Source organism: Heptranchias perlo, chromosome 11 (assembly GCF_035084215.1).
Source record: "Heptranchias perlo isolate sHepPer1 chromosome 11, sHepPer1.hap1, whole genome shotgun sequence".
In the NCBI taxonomy this organism is placed as follows: domain Eukaryota; kingdom Metazoa; phylum Chordata; class Chondrichthyes; order Hexanchiformes; family Hexanchidae; genus Heptranchias; species Heptranchias perlo.
Window position 1 is genome coordinate 16,705,010 of NC_090335.1, and position 26,230 is coordinate 16,731,239.

Genomic DNA, 26,230 nt, shown 5'->3' on the forward strand with positions numbered 1-26,230 from the left:
ATAGTGGATGCATTGGTTGTGATCTTCCAAAATTCCCTAGATTCTAGAACGGTCCCAGTGGATTGGAAGATAGCAAATGTAATACTGCTATTCAAGAAAGGAGGGAGAGGGAAAACAGGGAACTACAGGCCAGTTAGCCTGATATCAGTCGTCGGGAAAATACTGGAATCCATTATTAAGAACGTGGTAAAGGGGCACTTAGAAAATCATAATATGGTTAGGCAGAGTCAACATGGCTTTATGAAAGGGAAATTGTGTTTGACAAATCTATTAGAGTTTTTTGAGGACTAACTAGCAGGGTAGATAAAAGGGAACCAGTGGATGTAGTATATTTGGATTTTCAAAAGGCATTTGATAAGGTGCCACACGAAAGGTTGTTACACAAGATAAGGGCTCATGGGGTTGGGGGTAATATATTAGCATGGATAGAGGATTGGTTAATGGACAGAAAACAGAGAGTAGAAATAAACGGATCATTTTCAGGTTGGCAGGCTGTAACTAGTGGGGTGCCGCAAGTATCAGTGCTGGGGCCTCAGGTATTTACAATCTATATTAATGACTTAGATGAAGGGACCGAGTGTAATGTGTCCAAGTTTGCTGATGATACAAAGCTAGGTGGGGAAAGTAAGCTGTGAGGAGGACATAGCGTCTGCAAAGGGATCTACAAGGCACAAGTCAGGAGTGTGATGGAATACTCTCCACTTGCCTGGATGAGTGCAGCTCCAACAACACTCAAGAAGCTCAACACCATCCAGGGCAAAGCAACCCGCTTGATTGGCACCCCATCCACCACCCTAAACATTCACCCCCTTCACCACCGGCGTACATTGGCTGCAGTGTGTACCATCCACAGGATGCACTGCAGCAACTCGCCAAGGCTTCTTCGACAGCACCTCCCAAATCCGCGACCTCTACCACCTAGAAGGACAAGAGCAGCAGGCACATGGGAACAACACCACCTGCACGTTCCCCTCTAAGTCACACACCATCCCGACTTGGAAATATATCGCCGTTCCTTCATCGTTGCTGGGTCAAAATCCTGGAACTCCCTTCCTAACAGCACTGTGGGAGAACCTTCACCACACGGACTGCAGCGGTTCAAGAAGGCGGCTCACCACCACCTTCTCAAGGGCAATTAGGGATGGGCAATAAATGCCGGCCTCGCCAGCGACGCCCATATCCCATGAACGAATAAAAAAAATATAAAGACAGGTCAAGTGTGTGGGCAAGAAGGTGGCAGATGGAGTATAATCTGGGGAAATGTGAGGTTATTCACTTTGGTAGGAAGAATAGAAAAACTGAATATTTTTAAAATGGTGACAAACTATTAAATGTTGGTGTTCAGAAGGATTTGGGTGTCCTTGTACAATTAGGAAGGAAAAATGGTACGTTAGCCTTTACTGCAAGGGGGTTAGAGTACAAGAGTAAGGAAGTCTTGCTGCAATTGAACAGGTGAGACCACACCTGTAGTACTGTGTACAATTTTGGTCTCCTTACCTAAGGAAGGATATACTTGCCTTAGAGGCGGTGCAACAAAGGTTCAATAGATTTATTCCTGGGATGAGAGGGTTGTCCTATGAGGAGTGATTGAATACAATGGGCCTATACTCTCTGGAGTTTAGAAGAATGAGAGGTGATCTCTTGAAACATACAAGATTCTGAGAAGGCTTGATGGGGTAGATGCAGATAGGCTCTTTCCCCTGGCTGGAGACTCTAGACCTTGGGTGCGTTGTCTCAGGATAAGGGGTCGGCCATTTAGGACCGAGATGAGGAGAAATTTATTCACTCAGAGGGTTGTGAATCTTTGGAATGCACTATCCCAGAGGGCTGTGGATGTTCAGTCGTTGAGTATATTCAAGACAGAGAGCGATAGATTTTTGAACTCTAAGGGAAACAAGGGATATGGGGATCGGGCGGGAAAGTGGAGTTGAGGTCAAAGATCAGCCATGATCTTATTGAATGGCGGAGCAGGCTCGAGGAGCCGCATGGCCTACTCATGCTCCTATTTCTTATGTTCTTATCATAACAAATTGCTTCCTCATGTCATCTTTAGTTCTTTTGCTGATCACTTTAAATCTCTATCCTCTGGTTACTGACCCTCTGCCACTGGAAACAGTTTCTCCTTATTCACTCTATCAAAACTGTTCATCATTTTAAACACTTCTATCAAATCTCCTCTTAACCTTCTCTGTTCTAAGGAGAACAACCCCAGCTTCTCCAGTCTCTCCACATAACTGAAGTCCCTCATCTCTGGTACCATTCTAGTAAATCTCTTCTGCACCCTCATAAGGCCTTGATATCCTTCCTAAAGTGTGGTGCCCAGAATTGAACACAATACTCCAGCTGAGGCCTAACCAGTGTTTTACAATGGTTGATCATAACTTCCCTTCTTTTGTAATCTATGCCTTTATTAATAAAGCCCAGGAACCCATATGCTTTTTTTTACCATTCTCAACTTGTCCTGCCACTGCAAAGATTTGTTTATGTGCACCCCTAGGTCTCTCTGTTCCTGCATCCCTTTAAAATTGTACCATTTAGTTTATATTGCCTCTCCTCATTCTTCTTACCAAAATGTATCACTTCAAACTTCTCTGCATTAAATTTCATCTGCCATATGTCTACCTATTTCACCAGTCTGTCTATGTCCTCCTGAAGTCTGTTACTATCCTCTACATTGTTTACCACAATTCCGAGTGTCATCTGGAAACTTTGAAATTCTGCTCTGTATGCCCAAATCCAGGCCATTAATATATATCAAACATAGCAGTGGTCCTAATACTGACCCCGAGATATATACATCATCAAGTTACATCGAGTCTACAGCACAGAAACAGGCCATTCGGCCCAACAGCCTGTGCCGGCATTTATGCTCCACATGAGCCTCTTCATTCCCAAACCTTATCAACATACCCTTCTATTCCTTTCCCCTTCGTGTGTTTATCTATCTTCCCCTTAAATGCATCTATGCTATTTACCTCAACTACTCCTTGTGGTAGCACCTTCCATATTCTTACCACACTATGGGTAAAGAAGTTTCTCCTGAATTCCCTATTGGATTTAATAGTGACTATCTTATATTGATGACCAAAACAAAAGCAAAATACTGCTGGAAATCTGAAATAAAAACAGAAAATGCTGGAAAAGCTCAGCAAGTCAGGCAGCGTCTGTGAAGAAAGAAACAGAGTTAACGGGCTCGATGTTACCAGGGCTGCAGGTTCGCGGTGGGGGGGCTATTGGGCACGTGGGAAACGCGCCCGGCGAAATCAGTCAGCCACCCCCGTGATCGCAGCCCAATTGGATCCACTTACCTGGTCTTCCGGGTTCCCCACTGCTGATCTGCGCGTCGGGCGGGCTGCGCATGCGCAGTAAGATCTGTCAGCTGGAGGCGCTCTATTTAAAGGGGCAGTCCTCCACTGACAGATGCTGCAACAAATAGAAAAAAATCACAGCATGGAGCAGCCCAGGGGGAAGGCTGCTCCCAGTGTAATGATGCCTCACTCCAGGTATCAATACATGGGGTGAGGAGGAGGAGGAGGACAGAGATCTTCCTCCCGGTGGGCGGGAGGAAGCGGCCTGCCTCTGCCACCAGGAAGGCCTGGCTCGAGGTGGCAGAGGAGGTCACCTGCACCACCAACATATCGCCCACCTGCATACAATGCAGGAGGCGCTCCAATGACCTCAGTAGGTCAGCCCAAGTGAGTACACTTACTCTTTCCCCTACACTCCGTCTGCCACATCACCGCCCCCACCCCACATCTCCTTCTGCACTGCCAACACTACTCTGTCACATCACCCCTCATACCCACTCAAACCTCATCCTCATCTTACCTGCACTTACTCACCTCGCCAGTACTCATCCCGCCACTACCACTCAACCCAATCCTCATACAATCTCATGGCTCTCTCTCATACTCACCCTCTCATGCATCTCTTTCACAGTCAGCCTCACTCATCCTGCCACTACCTGTGCTGCAGCCACAGGGCATGCATCACATATGTGCAGTAGGAAGCGTAAGGCAAACGTGTCGTGAGCATGAAGGGGATGCACAAGGGTGTTTGAGGGTTTGTCATGGTTGTTACTTATATTGAATTTCTGACCAACTCACATTACATATTATATTGGCACCACTACTGCCATGTCTTCGCGAATCTTGTCTGGTTTGTGCAATAATGCCCTTTCCTGAGGATCACGATGAAGACCCACAACTGATGCCACCCATTGTGTCACTGCAGAGTGGGTGTAGATGTATTTGCAGGGCTCTTTTGTGCAGACGACTGAGAGACGTTGGCGATGTCCTCGGTGGCACCCTGGAAGGATGCGGAGGAGAAGTTGTTGAGGGAAGTGGTGACTTTGACAGCGACAGGTAAGAAGATGGTGCTCGGGCCAGCCAGGAGCAGCTTGGCATGAAGGAGGCTGCAGATGTCCACGACTACATGTCGACTGACTCTGAGCCTCCATGTGCACTGCTGCTCAGAGAGGTCCAGGAAGCTGAGCCTCGGTCTGTGGACCCTGTGGCGAGGGTAGTGCCCTCTGCGACGCATCTCTCTCTGTGGTAGCCCTCCCTCCTGCTGTACAGGTGGATGTGTCACAGCACGCTGTTGTGGAGCTCCACGTGTCAGAGGTGGACGGCGTGGATGGTGAGGCTGGTGATGCTGTTCGCCCTCCGAGGAGGTCATGACTGCAGCTACAGCGGCCCCCATCCAGAAGATGTATATCTGAGGGGGTCCGCAAGGTAGGTACATGTCTCTGGACCCCGGGGTAAGTGTGCAAGTTGGTGACTTTGATTGTCAGGAGGAGGGTGGCGGAGGCCAAACTTTGTCCCAAGTGACAGAGTGGCCTCCTGCAATGAGTGAGGGTCTCCCCCCACCACCTGTCAAATGGACCTTTGCAGCTGCCACAGGCTGACAGCTGCAACACGTCCATTTGACCTGGGAGGCTGGAAACAGTCCCAGTTTGCTTTAAAATCCCACCCCTCCTCACATAATCCCTTAATCAGGTCAGTTAATGACCTGAACAAGCAAAGTAAATAGCTTCAAGTGGCATCCCGCTGGCTTTAATTGCCTGCGGGATTCCCACCAGCGGGGGCTGCGCGCGCACGCCGGCCCGTCTGTGGGGAACCCGGAAGTGGGCAGATTGGAGTCGGGCTCCTGACCCACTCCGGGATTCTCCAATTTTCGGAGCCCCCCCGCCAGGAACACACCCGATAGCGGGTGCTAAAATGACGCCCAACGTTTCAGGTCAAAGACCATTCGTCAGAACTCCATTCTTATCCTTTGCTTCAATCCAAATGGATTCTGCATTTCCTAGATGTTTCTAACTTAATATTACTTATGTCCCTTTTTTCTATTGCCATTTTGTTGTTTCTAATTAGTACAGCTACTCCAGCACCCCCCCCCCCAACTTCTTCCTTCGCTATCCTTTCTAGTCCTGTTCCTTATGTAGCCATGTTTCAGTTATCCCTACTACATCTGGCTCCTCGCTACAGATTATTGCCTCCAGTTCCCCCATTTTGTTTCGCATGCTGTGCACATTGCTGTACAGGCAATTTAATTTGTTTTTAATAATTGTTCTCCTCACTTTATTTTTAACAGTCATTTTGTACTTATGTTCCATAACTGTATTTGTTCCCTGACCGTTTATGTCACCCTTGTTCCTTAACTTGGTCTGACCTTTACTCTCATCTCGTATTTCTCTTATGTTCACATTTATGTTATTTTCCTCCCTCCATCTTACTAGTTTAAAAAGGAAAACATTTGCAGAATTATGGGGAAAGAGCAGGGGAGTGGGATTAATTGGATAACCCTTTCAAAGAGCCGGCACAGGCACGATGGGCTAAATGGCCTCCTTCTGTGCTGTAAAATTCAATGATTACAACTGGTCTGTACTTCTACCTGGAAGTGCAAACTTTTATGTTTCCTTTAATGTTTCTTTTTGTATTTATCTGTTCTCTGCTCGATCAAAAACTCCAGGGTTTACAGAGGTGGAGCTGGTATTTTCCGCGTTGCGACCTTCCCTTTTGTTGGGTGATAATGACACACGACTCACCTTATAAACATCATGGACTGTCGTTATGCGATCAAATCGGGAGTACATGGAGTTGAGCATGTGAACAATCTGGATAGGCTCGCAGGCGGCACAGATGTTGGTAAAAGTCACTACATCACTGAAGAGGATGGTGCATTCTTTGAAATCACCTGAAGTAAAGCACAGACCCTGTCACCACATCATTCACTCCCACCTGCGCAGACAGCTGATAGATGACTATCTGATGGGCAACTTCCATTTTCAAAAAAAAACCATCAAGTAGGGAGAAACTGTTTCCTCTGGCAAGTTGGTCGGTAATCAGAGGTCATTGATTTAAAATAATTGGCAAAAGAACTAGAGGGGAAATGAGGAAAAGAATGTCCACACAGAGGCTTGTTAAGGTCTGGAACACACTGGTGATGGAAGCAAATTCCTTAGGAACGTTCAAAAGGCAATTGGCACTTAAAGAGGACTACTTTTCAGGGTCATTGGGAAAAAGCTGGGGTGTGGGACTAAATTGGGCAGCTCTTTCAAAGAGCCGGCACAGGCATGACGGGCTGAATGTGCTGTAAGATTCTATGATTCTCTGATTCTATAATTGAGTTTGATTCTGGATGGATTGGTGATGTTAGATTCACTCTCAACCACGAGGAGTAGTAGGATTTGCAGTAGGATTGCCAACCCTCCAGGATTGTCCTTGGAGTCTCCAGGAATTAAGGATTAATCTCCCGGACACTGCCTTGAGCAAGCCCGGAGAAAAATCTTCAAAACAAAATTGTGTGTTTGTTATTCATTTTTCTTTGAACACTTCAGTTTATTAGTTATAAAAATATTGGCAATGGGGAAAAAAGACTGTTTGACCGACAGTCAAGAATCACCCAATTGGGTAACAAAGAGTCCGTTCACATTCCAATTGGTGTGGGAAGGCGGAGGATGGACGTGTCAACTGACCAATGGCAGATGCCTGGGGGCGGGGCAGTTGGAGGTGGGAACTCATGTGATGAAACCTCCCGGAATACACCCATCCAGAGTTGGCAACCCTAGTTTACCTCTACGTGGAGGAGATGGAGAGGGAGGCAACTGGTTCGCAGTATAGTTTCATTTAGATGTTCCAAACTATGGGGACTGACCTTTCACCTCTTGGGCCTGGGTTCAAATCCAAGCCAGTTTGTTAAGGATAAAAGTCTCCTCTGTCTGACACCTGGAAGGGCACGACAGTTTGTAATGTGCCTGGGCCCACAGCACAGAACCGTCTACTATTCAGCACTGATTGGCGGTCTCACTCAGAGAGGTCAAATGACGAAGGCGTCAGGAGGGGGGGAGGGGGGTCTGAAATGGCATTAAAATCCCAAACAAGTGTAAAAAAAAACACAAAACATCAAAACTATGGCCCTGAAAGTGGAAAGAAAAAGAAAGACTTGCATTTATATAACGTCTTTCACAACCTCAGGGCAAAGTGCTTTACTGCCAATGACGTACTTTTGAAGTGTAATCACTGTTGTAATGCAGGAACTGTGGCAGCCAATTTGCACACAGCAAGGTCCCACAAACAGCAATGAGATAAATGATCAGATAATCTGTTTTAGTGATGTTGGTTGAGGGATGAATATTTGTCAGGACACCGGGGAGAATTTCCCTGCTCTTCTTCGAAATAGTGGCTGTAAAGTGCTTTGGGACGTCCCGAGGTCGTGAATGGCTATATAAATGCAAGTTCTTTCTTTTCTTTTTACATAAAAAACATAACAAGTGACTGTAGTTTTACTTTGCATATTAAAACATTCATGAAGAACATTGAGAGTGGCAAAATACAGCCTTACTGCCCACAGTTATCCAGAGGATGAAACCTGGATCTCAGCCTGGTTTCCATCAGAAGTGAGGAGCTTCTTCACACAGCAGGAGAGGAAATCAGAGAATGGGTTAACTTGGTAACTTGTTACAGAGTAGCACTGGCAGAGTTCTGGATCGAATCATCCACCCTTGCTTTTAAGATAACCATGTGGCACAAGAGCAATAAATAAAAATAGTGCATGAGGGCAAGGAGAGGCAAAGAAAGTGACTAAAAACCTCCAGTCTAGACCAACTGTATAAATGCAGCTCAATCCATTTCAAAGCAGCGATGCTTAGTAGTAACTGTCATCTGATTTAAGTGTCAGCCTGAGCTGACTGGTAGCACTTTTGCTTTTAGCCAGAAGATTGTGGGTTCAAGTCCCTCGCCAGAGACTTGAGCACAAAATCCAGGTTGATGCTCCGATGCAGTACTGAGGGAGTGCTGCACTGTCAGAGGTGCTGCCTTTCAGATGAGACGTCAAACCGAGGCCCCGTCTGTCCTCTCAGATGGATGTAAAAGATCCCATGGCACTATTCCGAAGAGCCGGTGAGTTCTCCCAGTGTCCTGGCCAACATTTGTCAATAAAACAGAATAATTTACCTCATTGCTGTTTGTGGGACCGTTCTGTGTGTAAATTGGATGCCGCATTTCCTACATTACAACAGTGACTATACTTCAAAAAGTACTTAATTGGCCGTGAAGTGATTTGGGACGTCCTGGCGTCGTGAAAGATTCAATATAAATGAAAGTTCCATTTTGACTCATCTACCTGCGGGACCTTCCAGTGTTGAAGTTGTAAGAGGTAGTCATTACCTGTTTCTACCCTCTTGCCTTCCTTGAGCAGACTGGCCACGTGTTCGGGGAGCATGGCATACAGCAGCACCTCGGTTTTCTTCTTTTCCACCTCCAGGTTCTTGGAGAGGATCCTCAGCTCCTCCTTCTTCCGTTCGAGCTGATTGGACAGCTCGATCTCAGCCAGCCTCTGCTGGTTGAGAAGGATGAGGTCTCGGGTCCTGTCATGCTGAGCGATGTCAGCGATGTGCATCCTTCTCTCCTCCAGTTCTTGGAGACAGCGCAGTTGTGGCGAGCACAGGTAAACCATGCACTGGATTGATCCCATCCACAGCATCTGTCCTAAGAGAGAGAGAGAGAGAAATAAAACATCCTGGATCAGAGTTATACCAACATGAAGGTCCTGGTAAAATAATGAAACGTTGCATGTAAAATGTAACCTGTAACCTTATGATGCTTTTTGCGATAGATGTCATTACCCTATAGTCTTCTGGTTAAGATCCCAGCAGTTAGGCTGGGATCACTCCTGACGGTGCCTTCCTATGCCCTGCGGCGCTGACCTCGCTGGAGTCAGTGAGGCATGGGGCAGGCTGGCACAAGCACCACCATGAGCATATCTCCTGCCTGTGGAGAGGGTTTGTCCAGATACCACCCCTCCCCACCTCCGCGGACCCCAGCCAACAATCTCCAACAATTTTTGGACAAAATGTGGGTGGTCTTTGGGGGTCCAGGTTGCTTGCCGGGCCTGGACCCCATCAGTTGGATCCACATTTTTTTATATATATTCATTCTCAGGATGTGGGCATCGCTGACAAGGCAAACATTTATTGCCCATCCCGAGTTACCCTGTACAACGGAGTGGTTTGCTAGGCCATTTCAGAGGGCAGTTAAGAGTCAACCACGTTGGTGTGGGACTGGAGTCACATATAGGCCAGACGGGGTAAGGACGGCAGGTTTCCTTCCCAAAAGGACATTAGTGCATTAGTTGGGTTTTCATGACAATCTGACAGTTTCATGGTCACTTTTATTGATACCAGCTTTTTAAAAACTGAATTCAAATTATCAGACTGCCACGGTGGGATTTGAACTCACGATTATTAATCCTTTAACATAACCATTACATATGCTCTTGTGGAGGCCACTCAGCCTCTACTCACTCAGCAGTCTAGCCGCCAGTACAATGCCGGGTCCCGATTGAGGAGCAGGTATTCCTGGCTGAGGGAGTCCCAACAGCTAGATCCACCCCCTTGCCTGTCGATTGCCTTCTAAGCGGCAGACTGAAGCTCCGCCCCTTACAAGGCAAAGGGAAATTCCACGATATGGTGGAGACCTGGTGTAACCGGGTACGGGCCTCCACCATTTTCCTGGAGGTTCCACCAGTGTCCTGCCAGAGTTTAGTGAGAAACCGGTGGAACTCCCGTGGAATTTCGGGGCCCATGTATTTTCAGACGGAGCCCTCGCTGTCATGGTCAGGGAGCTGAGGCAAAGGAGATCACCATCATTGGTTTGGAGGGGCACTCTTTGGAATAATACCTGTTGAGCATGCTACAAGCTGAAAGTCTGTGCGGTATCTGTACAGGTGAGCTAAGGTCTGTGCACTACCTGTACAGGTGAGCTAAGGTCTGTGCACTACCTGTACAGGTGAGCTAAGGTCTATCCAGTATCTGTACAGCTGAGCAAAGGTCTGTGCACTATCTGTATAGGGGGCTAAGGTCTGTCCAGTATCTGTACAGGTGAACTAAGGTCTGTGCACTATCTGTACATGTGAGCTAAGGTCTATCCAGTATCTGTACATGTGAGCTAAGGTCTGTGCACTACCTGTACAGGTGAACTAAGGTCTGTCCAGTATCTGTACATGTGAGCTAAGGTCTGTGCACTACCTGTACAGGTGAACTAAGGTCTGTCCAGTATCTGTACATGTGAGCTAAGGTCTGTGCACTACCTGTACAGGTGAACTAAGGTCTGTCCAGTATCTGTACATGTGAGCTAAGGTCTGTGCACTACCTGTACAGGTGAACTAAGGTCTGTCCAGTATCTGTACATGTGAGCTAAGGTCTGTGCACTACCTGTACAGGTGAACTAAGGTCTGTCCAGTATCTGTACATGTGAGCTAAGGTCTGTGCACTACCTGTACAGGTGAACTAAGGTCTGTCCAGTATCTGTACATGTGAGCTAAGGTCTGTGCACTACCTGTACAGGTGAACTAAGGTCTGTCCAGTATCTGTACATGTGAGCTAAGGTCTGTGCACTACCTGTACAGGTGAACTAAGGTCTGTCCAGTATCTGTACATGTGAGCTAAGGTCTGTGCACTATCTGTACAGGGGGCTAAGGTCTGTCCAGTTTCTGTACAGGTGAACTAAGGTCTGTGCACTACCTGTATAGGTGAGCTAAGGTCTGTCCAGTATCTGTACAGGTGAGCTAAGGTCTGTGCACTACCTGTACAGGTGAACTAAGATCTGTCCAGTATCTGTACAGGTGAACTAAGGTCTGTGCACTACCTGTATAGGTGAGCTAAGGTCTGTCCAGTATCTGTACAGGTGAGCTAAGGTGTGTGCACTACCTGTACAGGGGGCTAAGATTTCTGAAGTACCTGTACAGGGGGCTAAGGTTTCTGCAGTACCTGTACAGGGGGCTAAGGTTCCTGCACTACCTGTACAGGGGGCTAAGGTCTGTCCAGTATCTGTACAGGGGGCTAAGGTTCCTGCAGTACCTGTACAGGGGGCTAAGATTTCTGAAGTACCTGTACGGGGGGCTAAGGTTTCTGCACTACCTGTACAGGGGGCTAAGATTTCTGCAGTACCTGTACAGGGGGCTAAGATTTCTGCACTACCTGTACAGGGGGCTAAGATTTCTGAAGTACCTGTGCAGGGGGCTAAGATTTCTGAAGTACCTGTACAGGGGGCTAAGATTTCTGCACTACCTGTACAGGGGGCTAAGATTTCTGAAGTACCTGTACAGGGGGCTAAGGTTTCTGCAGTACCTGTACAGGGGGCTAAGGTTTCTGCAGTACCTGTACAGGGGGCTAAGGTTTCTGCAGTACCTGTACAGGGGGCTAAGATTTCTGCACTACCTGTACAGGGGGCTAAGATTTCTGAAGTACCTGTACAGGGGGCTAAGGTTTCTGCAGTACCTGTACAGGGGGCTAAGGTTCCTGCACTACCTGTACAGGGGGCTAAGGTCTGTCCAGTATCTGTACAGGGGGCTAAGGTTCCTGCAGTACCTGTACAGGGGGCTAAGATTTCTGAAGTACCTGTACGGGGGGCTAAGGTTTCTGCACTACCTGTACAGGGGGCTAAGATTTCTGCAGTACCTGTACAGGGGGCTAAGATTTCTGCACTACCTGTACAGGGGGCTAAGATTTCTGAAGTACCTGTGCAGGGGGCTAAGATTTCTGAAGTACCTGTACAGGGGGCTAAGATTTCTGCACTACCTGTACAGGGGGCTAAGATTTCTGAAGTACCTGTACAGGGGGCTAAGGTTTCTGCAGTACCTGTACAGGGGGCTAAGGTTTCTGCAGTACCTGTACAGGGGGCTAAGGTTTCTGCAGTACCTGTACAGGGGGCTAAGATTTCTGCACTACCTGTACAGGGGGCTAAGATTTCTGAAGTACCTGTACGGGGGGCTAAGATTTCTGCAGTACCTGTACAGGGGGCTAAGATTTCTGCAGTACTTGTGAAGGGTTGGGATTTGAACCAGTTGAATGTTGCAGTCGAGCGACACAGCATGACTACCTAGTTTCAGTTGAGACTAGTTTTAAAAAAACACAAATGGAACAGATGGTCAGAAACTGAACTACAAAGTGATTAAGCATGTGGAGATATGAGAAGCTGCAATAACAAGGTTAAAATTTTCAGCACAATCGGGTTACGAAGTAGCAACTGTCCCGTGGGTGTATGCAGGGTATATTTGATTAACCTTTGAGCCATGTCCAATCACGAGTCACTGACTCAGATCGGCCGAAGCCACGATACAGCAAAAATAGACCCTACTGTCCAGATAACTGGATAAACTTAGATAAAAGACAGAACTAAAAGAAGGGGCTTAGCTAACGATGGAAAGTTATAATTAGGTTGTTTTTGAATGTTGCCACGGAGCCGGATTGGCTAAGGAATAAGTAATGTAGTAACTGCTATCGTGTGCTCCAGTCTTGTACTGTATATAAGCTTGTGAATTTTGTTGATCGGGGAGAAGGTGCTCGCACAGACCGCGGGGTCAGAGACCCTTCTCCCAGAGCTCGGTTTTAATAAACTGCACCTTTTACTTTACCACATATTAGATGTGAATTTATTTTCACCCAACACCTGTACAGGGGGCTAAAGCTTGCTATTGGGGTTTAATGCTAAAGCTGGAAAAGCTCTGAATATCTGTACCTCGGAGTTTCAGCATCGGTTGAGTTTTCCAAGATTCCGGCATCATTTCTCTCCGTGTTTTCAGTACAAACTGACTGTTGATAAATTTCCTTATACTGGAAATGGTAAAGACCACTGCTGGATGGGTGATAGTGAAGTATTCATCGATCCTAATGCCCAGTGTTTGGAGTCCTGGCACATGCTTCTGGATATTAACACCCGCCTGCTTGATCTTTAGCTATAACAATGAGAAATTAACTTTAATTGGTCCTTTCTGATCGACAGGTGCCCATATACAGGAAGTGTCACAGCCTTTAGTTGAGGTAATCAATATCTCCGCCAAGGAGACTGCCAGGATAACTCATCAACAACAAAATCAGTCAAATGTATTCATCATGTCTCACTGCTGGCATCAGATATTCAATTTAAACAAGTTGCTGTTGAGGTGTCAGCCTTGGCCCAGTGGTTTCACTCTTGCCTCTGAGTCAGATGTTCGTGGGTTCAAGTCCTGCTCTTGAAAACATAACCCAAGCTGACACTCAGCTCTCCACCCCTCCTCAAAACCCTACCCTTGACCCCTCTTTTCTAGTAAACTACCACCCCATCTCCAAAGTCCTTGAACATGTTGTCGCCTCCCAAATCCGTGCCCATTTTTCCCACAGCTCCAATCAGGTTTCTGCTCCTGCCACAGTACTGAAATGGCCCTTATCAAAGTCACATCCTTGTGCGACTGTGACTGTGGTAAACTATCCCTCCTCATCCATCTCGACCTGTCTGCAGCCATTGACATGGTTGACCACACCATCCTCCTTCAAAGTCTCAGCTGGGTGGGACTACGCTCACCTGGTTCCAGTCGTAGCCAGAGAATCACCTGCAATGGCTTCTCTTCACACTCCTGCACCGTTACCTCTGGAGTCCCCCATGGATCTATCCTTGGCCCCCTTCTACTTCTCATCTACATGTTGCCCCTCGGCAACATTATCCAAAAACTCAACTTCAGGTTCCACATGTACGCTGATGACACCCAGCTCTACCTCACCGCCACCTCTCTCGACCCCTCCACTGTCTCTGATTTATCACATTGCTTGTCCGACATCCACTACTTGATGAGCAGAAATTTCCTCCAACTAAATATTGGGAAGATCGAAGCCTTTGTTCTTCAGTCCCCGCCACAAACTTCGTTCCCTCGCCACCGACTCCATCCCTGTCCTTGGCCACTGTCTGAGGCTAAACCAGACAGTTCGCAACCTTGGCGTTCTATCTGACTCTGAGATAAGCTTCCGACCACATATCCGCTCCATCACCAAGAGCGCCTATTTCCACCTCCGTAACATTGCCCATCACTGCAGCTGCCTCAGCTTATCTGCTGCTGAAACCCTCATCCATGCCTTTATTACCTCTAGACTTGACTATTCCAATGTTCTCCTTGCTGGCCTCCCATCTTCCACCCTCCATAAACTTGAGCTCATCCAAAACTCTGCTGCCCATATCCTAACTCACACCAAGTCCCGTTCACCCATCACCCCTGTGCTTGCTGACCTACATTGGTTCCCGGTCCGGCAATGCCTCAATTTTAAAATTCTCATCCTTGTTTTCAAATCCCTCCATGTTCACGCCCCTCCCTATCTCTGTAACCTCCTCCAGCCCTAGAGCCTTCTGAGATCTCTGCATTCCCAAAATTCTGGCCTCATGTGCAACCCCGATTTTAATCGCTCCACCACTGGTGGTCGTGCCTTCAGCTGCCTAGGCCCTAAGCTCTGGAATTCCCTTCCTAAACCTTTCTGCCTCTCTAGCTCTCTCTCCTCCTTTGAGATGCTCCTTAAACCTGCCTCTTTGACCAAGCTTTTGGTCACCTGTCCTAATATCTCCTTATGTGGCTCGGTGTCAAATTTGTTTGATAATCACTCCTGTGAAGTTCCTTGGGACATTTTACTATGTTAAAGGCACTATATGTTAAAGGCAAGTTGTTATAGTTGTTGTTGTTGCAGTACTGAGGGAGTGCTGCAATGTCAGAGGTGCTCTATTTTAGATGAGACGTTAAACCAAGTCTCGGGTTGCCCTCTCAGGTGAACATAAAAGATCCCACGGCACTATTTGAAGAAGAGAAAGGGACATTTCCCAGTGTCTTGACCAACATTTATCCCTCAACCAACATCACTAATTTATCTAATTTATGGTCATTTATTTCATTGTTGTTTGTGGGTCCTTGCTGTGTGCAAATTGGCTGTAGCGTTTTATTACATTACAACAGTGACTACAGTTTAAAAAAATACTTAATTGGCTGTAAAGCACTTTGGGACATCCTGAGGTCATGAAAGGTGTTACATAAATGCAAGTAATTTATTTCTTTCTTTCATAACTATAACCCCTCATCCCTGATGCAATAAATTTTGCTGCACCAGTATCAAACATTCAGTACAATTGTAGTATTAGTTTACCTGAACTAGTAGCTAAGTTGTTCGACTCTGTTATAATACAGGTCGGGTTATTCATTTAACTATCTGATAGTTTCCAAAAAAATAAGGTAACATTTAGGCACTAAACTAGGAGAAAGACTCAGTCAGCACAATTTCCTTGTGTGCACAGAGTCATCTAATGCTCCCAGAGCACATTCATCAAAGTGGAGTCTTATCATCAAAGGTCATATATTGGACTTCAGACACGGCCTCTTGTGTTTAACACCGGTGAAAGTGTGTTAATTGTGCTTCACTGGTCATTTAGAATTTCATAAGAAACAACAGCCTATAAAAGGGATCAAAATAAACTGATGCTATCTGTTATGGGACATTGTGGGTCACCTGATCCGGGCTTCGCTTGAAGCTTCATTGTGAAATTTTAGGGTGATGTGATATTTCAATATTTTGTGACCAAAAAAAACATAGAATTTAGCTGATTGATGAGGTGAGAAGTGTAAACAGGACAATAAAAAATCTATACTAGTGATTGGATAGGCTCTAAGCAACACTGGCAGTTTTAAGGACATAGCAACAACATCTGACTCTTTTTCTGAGCTAATCGTAAAGGGGGAGTCTACCTGAACTCATCCATCTTAAAAAGAAAGCCTTATAGATCCCCTCCCCCAGTCATCCAACTACCCTCTTAAATGAACTCAGGTTTTCTCTTCCATCTGGAGACTATTCCCATCCATCTCTCCTAAGTTGTCCTTGCGCCCATTTGGAAAAAGAAAGAACTTGCATTTATATAGCTCCATTCAGGACCTCAGAACATCCCAAAGTATTTTGCACAGCAAGATCCCAAGAACAGCAATGTGATAATGACCAGATAATCTGTTTCAGTGACTTTAGTTGAGGGATAAATATCGGCCAGGACACCAGGGAGAACTCCTTTGCTTTTCTTCAAAATAGTTCCATGGGATCTTTTACATCCACCTGAGAGGGCAGATAGGGCCTCAGTTTAACGTCTCATCTGAAAGATGGCACCTCCGACAGTGCAGCACCCCCTCAGCACTGCACTGAGGTGTCAGCCTGGATTATGTGCTCAAGTCTCTGGAGTGGAACATGAATCCACGACCTTCTGACTCAGAGGCGAGTGTGCTACCACTAAGCCATGGCTGACCCCTTGTTGGAAGACCACTTACTTCCACCTCCGCAATCTTCTCCCCCTCCCCTGGTGAAAATTTTATCCATGTCTTGTCACGTCCTGATTCGATTTCTCCAATACTCTCCTCACCAGCCACCTAAGCTTCATCCTACACAAATCCCAGATCATCCACAACTCCACCACTCATATCCCATCTAAGTCGCACTCACCTAAGCACCCCTTGTCCACAGCAACCTTCATTGGTTCCCATACCCCAGCCCATTGATTTCAAAATCTTCCTCCTTCTCTAGATATTTCTCCACTGTACCCCTGCAACCTTCTCCAGCCCCATGTCCTAATTCACACTTTTCCGACCCTGGCCTTCTTGGCATCCCTCGCTCTGCTCCACTGTCAGAGGTAAACCCTTTGGCCATCATGTCCCAGCACCTTGGGGTATTTAGCTATACTAAATTGCAAGTTGTTGTTGTGTTTTTCTTTGATTCCTTGTTCTAGTATGTAGGAACACCTTAAAGTAGTGCTCTGGATTTACCTGACTCATACCGTTTATTATCTTGTGTATGTCTATCAGATCCCTTCTCAGTTGATTCCTTTCAGGGTTCAAGAGCTCCAATTTCTCCAGGCTTTCTTCATAACTCAACTCTTTGATGCCAGGTATCAGGCTAGTGGCTGATGGCCAAAACTGAACCCAGCACTCACACCTGCGGTCTGACCGGTGTACTGTACAGTTTAAGTAAAGCATCCCATAATGCACACTCTGCTGATCTAGCAATATAATTTAGCATTCTGTTTGTATTATTTACTGCTGGTCCGCTGTGATTGATGTTATTAAATGACCCAAATCTCTTTCCACTTCACCTACAGTTATTTCTGTACTTGCGACATCCATTTTTTGTTCCAATGTTTTTTTCAATTAATTCTCGGGATGTGGGCATCACCGGCAAGGTCAGCATTTATTGCCCATCCCTAATTGCCCTTGAGAAGGTGGTGGTGAGCCGTCTTCTTGAACAGCTGCAGTCCGTGTGGTGACGGTTCTCCCACAGTGCTGTTAGGTCAGGAGTTCCAGGATTTTGACCCAGCGACGATGAAGGAACGGGGATATATTTCCAAGTCGGGATGGTGTGTGACTTGGAGGGGAACGTGCAGGTGGTGTTGTTCCCATGCACCTGCTGCCCTGTTCCTTCTAAGTGGTGGAGGTCGCGGGTTTGGGAGGTGCTGTCGAAGAAGCTTTGGTGAGTTGCTGCAGTGCATCCTGTAGATAATACACACTGCAGTCATGGTACGCCGGTGATGGTGGGGGTTGATGTTTAATGTGGTGCACGGGCTGCCGATGTGCATTATTTTGCACTTGTCTGTATTGAACTCTATCTCCCACTGTTGCATCTATTTACAAACTCTATCGAACTGTTTTCATAGATCCCTGGCCTCTTCCTCTAACTCAACTTGCCCCCATCAGTTTTGTATTATCAGAGAGCTTGAACCCTTCAGTTTCTGAATCTAGGTCAATAATGTACTTTGAAACAGCAAAGAAAGTTTTACCTCCTCATCAAAGACGATGTGGAAAGGAAAAGCGTTGCAGAAAGCTTTCTTGTCTATCCAGAGCCTCTCTGGGTAAACTGGCTCAAATGAGCATAGCAAGTTACCTAGCAATAGAAATGCATTTGGGTAATTATTGTCTACACGATTCGAATTGTACAATGATTTATTTTATATAGGGGAATTCATTCCTAGCAGGAAGTCACGCTTTTCATTATTATTCCCACTTTGAAATGATGTGCGTGCTCTTTAATTCGGTTAGTGGCACTCTCAGCTCTGAGTTACAAGGTTGTGGGTTCAAGTCCTAACCCAACTTTGGAGCACATATTCAGACTCACACCTTAGTGCAGTACTGAGGGAGCAATACTTTGTTAGAGATGCTGCCCTTTGGATGAGATGCCAAATTGAGGCCCCATCTGATGGTTCTTGTTTTCATATCTTCACACTCTTCCCTTGGAGAACAGTGTGAAGTAATGGAAGGATTCTTGGCCTGATTAACAGTCTGACAGGCCGCGATGTGAACACTCCTTCCATGGCCGTAACCATCTTTATACCAGCTGATAGGATGGTTAGTCCTATACGGCGGGAGGGTTTTATGGACTCCCACAACCCACACAATGAGGGGGATCCACCCACACCCACCGGACACGAGTATCCCCTGGATGTCAATCCTGAATTCAGAGCCGGAGCGCCGGTCTTCACTCGCCGGGAATGTCTGGAGTGGGGTTTGAACCCTGCACCTTCTGACTCAGAGGCTCACTCCGTATCTGATGGTTCAAAGGGACATTAAAAATCCCACATCACTATGTGAACAAGAGTAGGGAATTCTCCCAGTGTCCCAGTCAACATTTCTGCCTCAACTAACACCCCAAAAAAGAAATTCACTGGTCATCTGTTCATCTCAGTGCTGTGTACAAAATGGCTGTTGCCTTTGTTTATCTAACAACAGTGGCTGCACTTCAATAATTAATTGATTGGATGTGAAGAGCTACTGTCAGCATGGAGCCTGCACAGCTACAAATGAAAAGACGTGTAAAATTGGGTCTTTTTCATTCGAACTATGCAGATTACGGAGCGATATGATAGAAGTGTCTAAAATTATGAACGGATGGGACAGGGCAGATAGAAACAGATTGTATCCAGCAGTTGAGGGGTCAAATGTTGAAAGGATAAATAAGGTGGTGCACAAGAGTTTAAACAAGTAAGAGGGGGGAGGGATCTGGTAGCAATAACAAAAGCTTAAAGATAAAAGAAACAGGAGATGAGTGTAAAGGTCAGACCAGAGTAAGGAATAAAGATAACATAAACGGTCAAGGAACAAATACAGTTATAAAGCAGAAATACAAAAGGACTGTTAAAAAATAAAGTAAAAGGAACAACTATTAAAGACGAATTAAACTGCCTGTACAGCAATGTACACAGCGTCAAAATAAAACAGGGGAACTGGAGGCAATAATCCGAAGTGAGGAACCAGATATAATAGGAATAACTGAAACATGGCTACAGAAAGAACAGGATTGGCAACTAAATATTGCAGGTTATAATATAATCAGAAAGGATAGGGAAGCTGAACTAATTAGAGATAACATAATGGCAGTAGAAAAAAGGGATATAACTAACAGAAGGATAGAAACTGAATCCATATGGATTGAAATAAAAGATAAGAAGGGATCGATCATACTAATAGGGATATAGTACAGACCACCCAATAGTGGAAAGGAGGTGGAGGAAGAAATATGTAAACAAATATGTGAAATGAGTAAAGGACATAGAATAATAATCATGAGAGATTTTAACTACCCTCAAATAAACTGGCAAGAAGAGATAGGTAAAGGGATACAGGTAATGGAGTTTTTACAATGTGTGCAGGACTCCTTTCTAACCCAGTATGTAAAATGCCCAACAAGGGAGGAAGCACTACTGGATCTAATAATGGGAAATGAACCAGAACAGATAAGAGAAGTAAGTGTAGGGGAACATCTAGGCAATAGCAAACACAACATAATATGGTTTAGGATAAAGGTTGAGAAGGACATAAGTAAGACAAAGTCCAAAGTAATAGATTGGAAAAAAGCTGATTTTCAGGGATGAGAATGGAACTAGGGAAAATAAACTGGAAAAATTTACTGATGAATAAAGAAATAGAACAGCAGTGGGAACATTTAAAATGATGATCCATAGAATCCAGAAGAAATATATCACACTAAAAAGCAAGAACAAACTAGTCAGTAATGATGCACCATGGATGAATAAAGAAATAAGGGCAAAATTGAAACTCAAGAAAAAGGCATACACTAAGTACATAGACAATAAAGGAGAGGATGACAAAAGGGAATATGAAAAGGTTAGGAAAGAAGTCAAAAAAACAATTACAAAGGAAAAGAGAAATAATGAAATTAAGTTATCAAGGAATATGAAAAGAAATAGTAAAGAATACTACAGACACATAAATGACAAAAGAAAAATCAGGATAGGGATAGGGGCACGAAGGGATACACAAGATAAACTCACAGGTAATGACAGCAACATGGCAGAAATATTAAAGAATTACTTTGCCTCAGTATTTACCAGGGAGACTAACATGGTGGGCAGGACATTAGAAGAAGAGATTAAAAAAGATATAAAGACATTTAAGATAGAAAGGGGGGAGATAATTGATAAACTAATCAAACTTAGAGGATAAAAGCCCTGATTGCATCCGCGCATATTAAAAGAAGTTAGGAATGAGATAGCAGAGGCACTATTACATATATAAAAATTCACTAGAAAAGGGAATAGTGCCAGAGGTCTGGCGGACAGCTAATGTTATTCCTATATTTAAAAAGGGAGCTAGAACAAGTCCAGGGAACTATAGACCAATTAACTTAACGTCAGTGGTAGGAAAGATAATGGAATCCTTACTCAAAGATGTAATAGAAAAACATCTAGAAACTGAAAATATAATAAAGAATAGTCAGCACGGATTTCAAAAGGGAAGGTCGTGCTTGACCAACCTTATTGAATTTGTTGAAGAAGTAACCGAAAGGGTACTCAAGGGTAATGTAGTAGATGCAATATATTTGGATTTTCTAAAGGCCTTTGCTAAGGTACCGCATAGTAGACTCATGACTTAGGTCAGAATATGTGGAGTCAGGGGACAAGTAGCTGAGTGGATAGCAAGCTGGCTACAAAACAGAAAACAGGGGTTAAAGGTAGTTATGCAGATTGGCAAAAGGTGGGATGTGGTTTTCCTCAAGGATCGGTACTGGGACCACTATTGTTCACCATTTACATAAACGATTTGGACTCGGGAATCAAAAGTACAATTTCAAAATTTGCGGACGACACTAAATTGGGAGTTATAGTTAATACTGAGGAGACTGTGACAAAATACAGGAAGGCATTAATAAACTTGCAGAATGGGCATGTAATTGGCAAATGAATTTCATTATAGATGAGTGTGAGGTGGTACATTTTGGTAGGAAGAATAAGAGTGCCACATACTGCTTGGATAATAAGAGTTTAAATGGGGTAGAGGAACAGAGGGAGCTAGGGGTACAGATACACAAATCACTAAAAGTAGCAAAGCAGGTTTAAAAGGCCATAGAAAAAGCAAAGCAAGCACTGAGGTTTATTTCTAGAGAGATATAATTGGAAAGCAGAGAAGTTATGTTAAACTTGTATGGAACCTTGGTTAGACCACACTTAGAGTACTGTGAACAGTTCTGGTCTCCATATTATAAATATGATATAGAGGCACTGGAGAAGGAGCAAAAAAGATTTACTAGGATGATACCAGAACTGAGAAGTTATACCTATCAGGAAAGATTGAGTAGGCCAGGGCTCTTATCTCTATAAAAGAGAAGACTGAGGGGTGACCTGATAGAGGTCTTTAAGATTATGAAAGGGTTTTACAGGCTAGACATAGCGGGGGAGACCAGAACTAAGGGCCATAAATATAAGATAGTCACTAATAAATCCAATAGGGAATTCAGGAGAAACTTCATTACCCAGAGAGAGGTTAGAAAGTGGAACTCATTACCATAAGGAGTAGTTGAGGTGATTAGCACAGATGCATTTAAGAGGAAGCTAGATAAACACATGAGGGAGAAAGGAATAGAAGGATATGCTGATAGGGTTAGATGGAGTAGGGAGGGAGGAGGCTCGTGTGAAGAATGAACACCAGCATGGACCTGTTTTTGTTTAATTCGTTCATGGGATGTGGGCGTCGCTGGCGAGGCCAGCATTTATTGCCCATCCCTAATTGCCCTTGAGAAGGTGGTGGTGAGCCGCCTTCTTGAACCGCTGCAGTCCGTGTTGGGCCGAATGGCCTGTTCCTGTGCTGTACATTCTATGTCTACGTAAGAATGAGGGGCCATAGATACAAAATTAAATGTAAGAGATATAGAACAGAGAGCAGGAGGTCTTCACACAGAGACTTGTGAGGCTGTGGAATTCAATTTGAGTTAGTGATTAAGGCAGAAACTATGTCAACTTTCAAGATTAGATTGGATAGATGGATGAAGGAAAAGGGAATAAAGGGGTATGGGAACAGGGAGGGTAAACGGGATTGGGATTATTTTCTTGCGTGGAGGGTAAACATCAACATAAACTGGTTGGGCCTGTTTCTGTGTTGTGATTATTTCCACGAGCGAGGACAAACCAGCTGGGTTAATGAAACGACCAGAGAGTTTCTTAACCAAAGGAATAAATCATTACCGGAAATTGAAAGTAGGGAAATGTGAGCAATACAGTGAAAGGAATGACTTCACTAATGATTTCCGGTGCCCTTTAAGTGCTCTGTCAATGAATGATGTCATTTAATGGACAGTTATCATGTGTAAAGGAACATACCTTGGCCAAATTTCACAACGCTTCTTAGTATGTCCCAGTGTGTTCTCTTCACTGAGCAGTGGGACAGTCCATGATATTTCTCCTTCATCTTATTCAGAGCCTTCCCAATCTCCTATGTGCACAGTAAGAAAGGAAATCAGCTCCTTCGGGGTTACTAGCTGGTCCTTGTTCAGTGCTTTTACTTTTTGTGGGGGTAATTTTCAACTTGAACAGAACTCAATGGGATGGAAACCGGGCGGGTTCTACAACGGGTGGGCGATCCGCTCCGCCAGGTTACCCCTCAGCTGGTAGGGTCACCAACCTCCCAGGATTGTCCTGGAGTCTCCAGGAATTAAAGGTTCATCTCCAGGATACTGCTGAAAACAACCCAGGAAAAAAATCATAGGGGCATTAAAAAAAATTGGGCTGGAAATTGCTTTTAAAATAATGGTCCACCTAACAGTGCTCACCGTTATTAAAGGCGAAATCGAAGACCAAGTTCCGGCGACCGCACATACCCGGTCAAACACGGAAATCTGGAACTTGCTCTTCCTGGTTCGCCGGAGATCTGAAAGCTTCGCCTTAAAGGGACCTCGCCGGCTGCAATCAATGGAGTCAACGGACCAGCGCCAACTTGCTCTTCTGCCCAGCTGGAAACGAACTTATCTCACCAAAAAAAAGGTGCGCTGAGTTTTTTAGGGTCTAAACTAAATCTTAACAATGTGGTAAGTATGAATGACTGCCAAACATTCACTCAGGAACTGAAAATTAAATTTTAAAAATGTGGAGTCTCATTCATTGCGTTTTAATAGTTTAGAAAAAAATTTTAAATTTTAATTTTTTTACTTTTTCTGTCTTTTATCTCTTCTTTAATTTGATATTTCTTACCCTCTCTTTATTTTGCTTTCTCTAACTGTCTTTATAATGATTTTGCTGTCTTAGCTTTCACTTCCAGGTTTTGACTCTCAACGATGCTGCAATCTGATTGGTTGAGGGGAGAGAGCGATCCTCTCATCCACCACATAGGTCCTAAGTTCGCGGGAATTAACGCTGGAGTCATTTCAGGTACCCATTAGAGGAGGTTCCCACAGTAAAGACCGCAGAGGGTGGGTGTTAGTATATAAGGAGTGGCGAGGGCAGGTCGTTTGCTGCTCACAGCAATTTCCAGCCCAATGTGTTATTTTCATTTGCTTTGAACACTTTTATTGACTGGTTATAAAAATATTGGAGATGAGAAAAAAAGGGCTGTTTTCCTGAAATCAAGCATTATCCAATCAGGTAACGAAGAGTCTGTTCGCTTTCTAATTTGCATGGGAAGGCGGGGCACCACAAGGATTGACATGGCAAATGACCAATGATGGGAGCCTGGGGGCGGGGCTGGGAGGTTATGTGATGAAACCTCCAGGAATACGTCCATCCAGAGTTGGCAACCCTATCAGTTGGTGAAACTGAAGATTTTTTGCTGCATGTACTGCACATAATGAAAGAAATTGCAGAGATATTAGCGGTAGATTTCTGCCATCTGTTTACCCTGACTCATACATCAATGCCTGATATTCAACATCTCATGCGTTTAAGTATCAGCCTTGGCTCAGTTGCTAGCACTCTTACCTCTAAATCAGAAGGATGTGGGTTCACCCAAGGACTTACGGCTGGCCAATATCAGGCTGCCTTGGCCGCCATCGAGGGGGGTTTGCGATTGCAGAGGGGGAGGGTCCAGGGTCGGTGGTGGCCCAGGCTATTTTTGCGGGGCTCGGAACAACACTCCTGCTCCTCACAAAAGTGGTACCAAAAGCACCTTGCCCGGGACTCTTTGGCTCCACGCCTGTGGAACTGATCAGAGTGCGCACAGTCCAACCGGTTCTGACCCAAAATGGCAATCGGGGTCCTAGGATTTGTGCATTGAAAGGGGCCCACCACCTGAAAGAAGCAGATGCTTTAAGCGCCCAGCCCCTTTCAAAATGGTGACGACTGCATTGTCGGCGTTAATGAGGCAGTAGGGCGATCGATTCCAGATCATAATAACTCGCTCATATGTAAATAGATTAATGCTTCCCTGAAAATAGCAGAGAGAGGAATTTAATACAAGTGCAGTAAGGGTTTGTACAATTATGTCACTGAGAGTCATTACCACCCTAAAAGGTCACATCGTAGAACCCCTTTTGGATACTGTGGGGGCGGGGTAGACAAACCACAATTGCATTGTGGGAATGACTATCAGTGCTGGCCGTTATCATCCTGTTAACGCCAGGCGACTCAAGTTGAAATCGGCCCCATAGAATCGCACAGCACCGGAGGAGGCCTTTCAGCCCATCATGCATGTGCCAGCTTGCTGACAGAGCTGTGCACTTAGTGCCATTCCCATAGCCTTTCTCCATACCCTTTTAAAATATCCATCCATTTCTTTTTTGAAAGGCCTGATGGATTCTGCTTCCAGTAGAGCATTGCCTGTCCCAACAACCCTCTGTGTAAAAAAATTCCCCCTACCCTCTCCCTTCATTCTTTTGGTGATGATCTTAAATTGATGCCCTCGACATAATTGACTCGCTGATCAACAGAAATATTTTTACCCGATTTACCTCATCAAAAGAACAACATTCAACACAATATCTGCCCCAGAAACAACTTCAAAAGTCCGTTTAGGTAATAACCAAAATCCAGAATAATGGATCGCTTTCCAATCTGCAAAAAGAATTTCTACAATTTCTTCTGTGAATGTAATTGTTTTTGTGCGATGAGTAATGTGACAGGGTGCAGTTGGAGGCAACTCCATCCATTTGGAATCTATCCTCATTACAGGCGTACTTGACTGCCTCCTCTTGTTATGCAATCAAATATTTTTTAAATGCGATATCAGAATGGACTTTTGTAGACCAGTAAAAAGCTTTTGAACAAGCCATTAATCGGCCAGCACTGGTAGTCATCCCCACAGTGCAATTGTGGTTTGTCTACCCCGCCCCCACAGTATCCAAAAGGGGTTCTACGATGTGACTTTTTAGGGTGGTAATGACTCTCGGTGATATAATTGTACAAACCCTTACTGCACTTGTATTAAATTCCTCTCTCTGCTATTTTCAGGGAAGCGTTAATCCATTTACATATGAGCGAGTTATTATGATCTGGAATGCACTGCCTGAAAGGATGGTGGAAGCAGATTCACTGGTAACTTTCAAAAAGGAATTGGATAAATAGTTGAAAAGGAAACATTTGCAGGGCTATGGGAAAAGAGCAGGGACTGATTGGATAGCTCTTTCAAAGAGCCAGCACAGGCACGATGGGCTGAATGACCGCTTTCTGTGCTGTAAGATTCTATCATTTAAAAGAGCACA

General features: G+C 45.0%; 1 protein-coding gene across 7 annotated transcripts in view; it reads right to left on the reverse strand.

Moving 5' to 3' along the window:
- LOC137327135 (guanylate cyclase soluble subunit beta-2-like) overlaps nt 1-26,230 on the reverse strand; it is a 110,785-nt gene that overhangs the window by 36,007 nt on the left and 48,548 nt on the right. For all 7 annotated transcript variants that reach the window (XR_010964369.1, XR_010964370.1, XM_067992618.1 and 4 more), the window contains exons 7-11: nt 22,923-23,034; nt 18,093-18,196; nt 13,017-13,233; nt 8,667-8,987; nt 6,047-6,195 (exon numbers count right to left, since the gene is read on the reverse strand). Coding sequence is in view for 5 of the 7 variants with exons in the window: in XM_067992618.1 (XP_067848719.1) it covers nt 6,047-6,195; nt 8,667-8,987; nt 13,017-13,233; nt 18,093-18,196; nt 22,923-23,034 (903 nt within the window). In the remaining 2 variants the exon portion in view is untranslated. The remainder of the gene's footprint in view (nt 1-6,046; nt 6,196-8,666; nt 8,988-13,016; nt 13,234-18,092; nt 18,197-22,922; nt 23,035-26,230) is intronic.